We start from the raw sequence: 2,905 nt of genomic DNA on the forward strand, positions 1-2,905 counted from the left end.
GAAAGTAAGACCAGAGGTTTATCATGAAGCAAACACCTAATATCAGTCATGCACAAAATTTGCTCTTATTGGTCACCATGACAAGAGCTGTTCACTGCAATCCTACACAATAGCAACGAACTGTCACTATGCTTAACATATCAAGGGCTCAATGACACCAAACCAGCAATGCAGAAACCAACACTCCACTTTACAACAAGCAGTGGTATGGTAAATACTCTACCCAATACTCTGATATCCATAAATCATTTCTTATAAATCTCCACATTTGATTTACGATGACAAATCAAACCCCCAATATCTTAGGTAGGCCCATTACAGATTTCAATTTCCCAGATTGTTTAAGTGCTTGCAACAATCATGACAACAGGATCAGATGGCACCTTGCAGATTTTAGAAAAAATTTAAACACAGCCAATGAATGGAACGCTTAAAACTACTTCAAAATGATTAAGAACAAGGGAGCTGTGCAGAGATAACTAACCAAAGTGTTGGAAAAGGAAGGCAGAACATAAGAACTGAGCAGAATACAGACTTGACTCAGTTTTAAAGCATCTTTGACAAAATGACATTCCAATTTTCATGGAAAATAGTCAAAACTCAGGATAATAACCACAGTACAGCTCATGTTTAAGCCCTAACAATTTAAACCACCTTCAAGCTTGAAAATATCCTAAAGAAGTTGAATTAATAGCCTCCTTTCAGATCATTGACAACATCATAAGGAATGGGTGTCACTGTCTCTAGTGTAGCCCCTTCCACAATGAACCCTGGCTTTGGGCCTTCCGGTTGTCTCTTGGTACTGATTTTCTCACCCTTGGCTTTAGCTTCAGCCTTCAAAAGATCATTCTTTTTCACTCTCTCCAGGAAGTCCTCTCGGCAGCGTGACGGCTGCACGTGCTCAATCCGCACATGAATTCTTTTTCTAATAATTCTGTTGCTAACCTGCAAGTATCACAATCAAGAAATATCAAACATCACCACCTACAGCATAACACCACATTCACATGCCCTATGGTAATGTGCTTATTAATGGATGCAACTTTGAACAGACTCCAGCATAAGAAACTAGATATTCAATTATGAATTCTACATTGCAGTGAAAAAATAGTGGAAGTTTCCTAACAGCAGTTGTACTTGGGAGAAGATAAATATGTTACAAGGGACATATGTCAGAAGGTGCACCAGTTTCCACCTGGAGGCAGTGAACGTAGTGGCTAGTTAAAGAAACAGAGAACACAGCAGGGCCGTACACAATTCCAATAAGCTGTGCATTGTTGGAAAAAACATCTCCCAACCCTCAAAACCAAGCAGATTCCTTTCTACCTCTAGATCAGACCAGCACAAAGGATAAACCATGCAAAAAAAAAAGTATATTGGCCATTCTGTTTGATTGGAACTTAAACCTCAGCATCAATGGTAAAAGACAAAGCTATAGGTCCAGCAACTTGAAAACATGCTTTTCCAAATCTTCACCACACACAAACATGGATAATTTACCATGAAAATGAATGTCAATCTTAGGGTAACAACCACAGATAGCTCACATCTCAGTCCTAGCAATCTGAAACAGCTTCAATCATGCAGATATCCTAAGAAGCTGAAAGAGTAGCCTCCTCTCGGATCATTGACAACATCGTAAGGAATGGGTTTCAATGTCTGCAGTGCAGCCCCTCCGCTGTAAACCCTGGCTTTGGGCCAACTACGAAAGTAATAAATGCAAGATAGATCATCTTTGAGCCCTAGCACATTGAAACTCCTTCAATGATGAAGACATCCTAAAGAAGATGAATTAATATACTCCTCTCAGATCATAAACATCATAAGGAATGGGTGTCGATGTCTACAGTGTGACCCCTTACACTATAAACCCTGACTTTGGGCCATCTACAAGGGATCATGCAAGTGACGCAAGCCCTAGCTCCTGCAAAAGCACGAATCAAGGAATGATGCAGGGCATGCACTCCAGAGCTCAAACAAAGGGGAGAAAAAAACTTCGCAGCAGGCTAACCCTACCCTATTCGTGAGACTGATTCACTGGGCGCATTTAGAAGCAAAGGAACACAATAATCTTACAGAAGGTGATACAGGGACAGAGAAGAACAGACCTGTTTGTTCATTTCGACGCCGATGGCGCGCTTGGTGACGTTCCAGACGACGCCGGTGCGGCCATGGTAGAACTTGTGCGGCATGCCCTTGTGGACGGCCCCGTTCACCTTGATGTCGACATAGTCACCGATCCTGTAGGTGCGCAGGTAGGTGGAGAGGGGGATGTAGCCCTTCCGCCTGAAAGGCCGCGAGAAGAGATCGCGCGTGCGGGACCGGAGGCCATGGCCGGCAGGCATCCTTGCCAATCTTGAAGCAACTCTGCGCTGCCTCTCCTACTACCTGTGTAGTTCCAGAAATCAATCAGGGAGAGAAGGGAGCCCTTTTGGCTATGAAACTGGAAGAATACCCGTGTGTCTGTTTGCCCTAACGCCTCACGTGGGCGGGGCCTCATAGTGCAGCTGGGCGCCCAACATGATTCCTCCTCTTCTACAGTTAGTGGGACATTTGATATAATTATTATGATTAATATACAATCAATCCATTAATTTTAACTAGGTTGACAGATGTAACTTAGTATAGGAGTACGAAGTTCCATATGCGATTCTTGCATGTTTGCACCACTCAAGTAGAGCTCCCTCCTCTTCTACAGTTAGTATTGTTGCTAGTCCCTTTGCTTTTTTGGTGGTTCTCCCCTCTTGCCAATTAAGAATTGCTGAGGCACTCATTCCATATTTGTTGGCATACTTCCTTAGAGAAACTCATGGCTCATGATCAGCAATTACTTTGAGCCATGTCTTTAATAGTCCATTGCTTGACAACTCTCTTTCTCTGAACCTCTGTTAGTGGTTCAGGTGGA

General features: G+C 42.9%; 1 protein-coding gene across 1 annotated transcript; it reads right to left on the reverse strand.

Moving 5' to 3' along the window:
* Positions 1-556: 556 nt before the first annotated feature.
* On the reverse strand, positions 557-2,437 carry LOC148018157 (large ribosomal subunit protein eL21x/eL21w-like). The gene is made up of 2 exons (XM_087661937.1): positions 2,109-2,437; positions 557-945 (listed from the first exon to the last, which is right to left on the reverse strand). The coding sequence occupies exons 1-2, from the start codon at positions 2,343-2,345 to the stop codon at positions 688-690; spliced, it is 495 nt and encodes a 164-aa protein (XP_087518063.1). The 5' UTR covers positions 2,346-2,437; the 3' UTR covers positions 557-687.
* Positions 2,438-2,905: the final 468 nt, after the last annotated feature.

Source organism: Lygodium microphyllum, chromosome 21 (genome assembly GCF_053477565.2).
Source record: "Lygodium microphyllum isolate KBCC chromosome 21, Lygodium_microphyllum_v1.1.10, whole genome shotgun sequence".
Lineage (NCBI taxonomy): Eukaryota > Viridiplantae > Streptophyta > Polypodiopsida > Schizaeales > Lygodiaceae > Lygodium > Lygodium microphyllum.

Coding starts and splice junctions, on each gene's coding strand:
- LOC148018157 (XM_087661937.1), bottom strand. CDS start 2,345: ATGCCTGCCGGCCATGGCCTCCGGTCCCGCACGCGCGATCTCTTCTCG. Junction 946..2,108: donor GCGTCGAAATGAACAAACAG/GTCTGTTCTTCT, acceptor TGATACTTGCAG/GTTAGCAACAGAATTATTAG.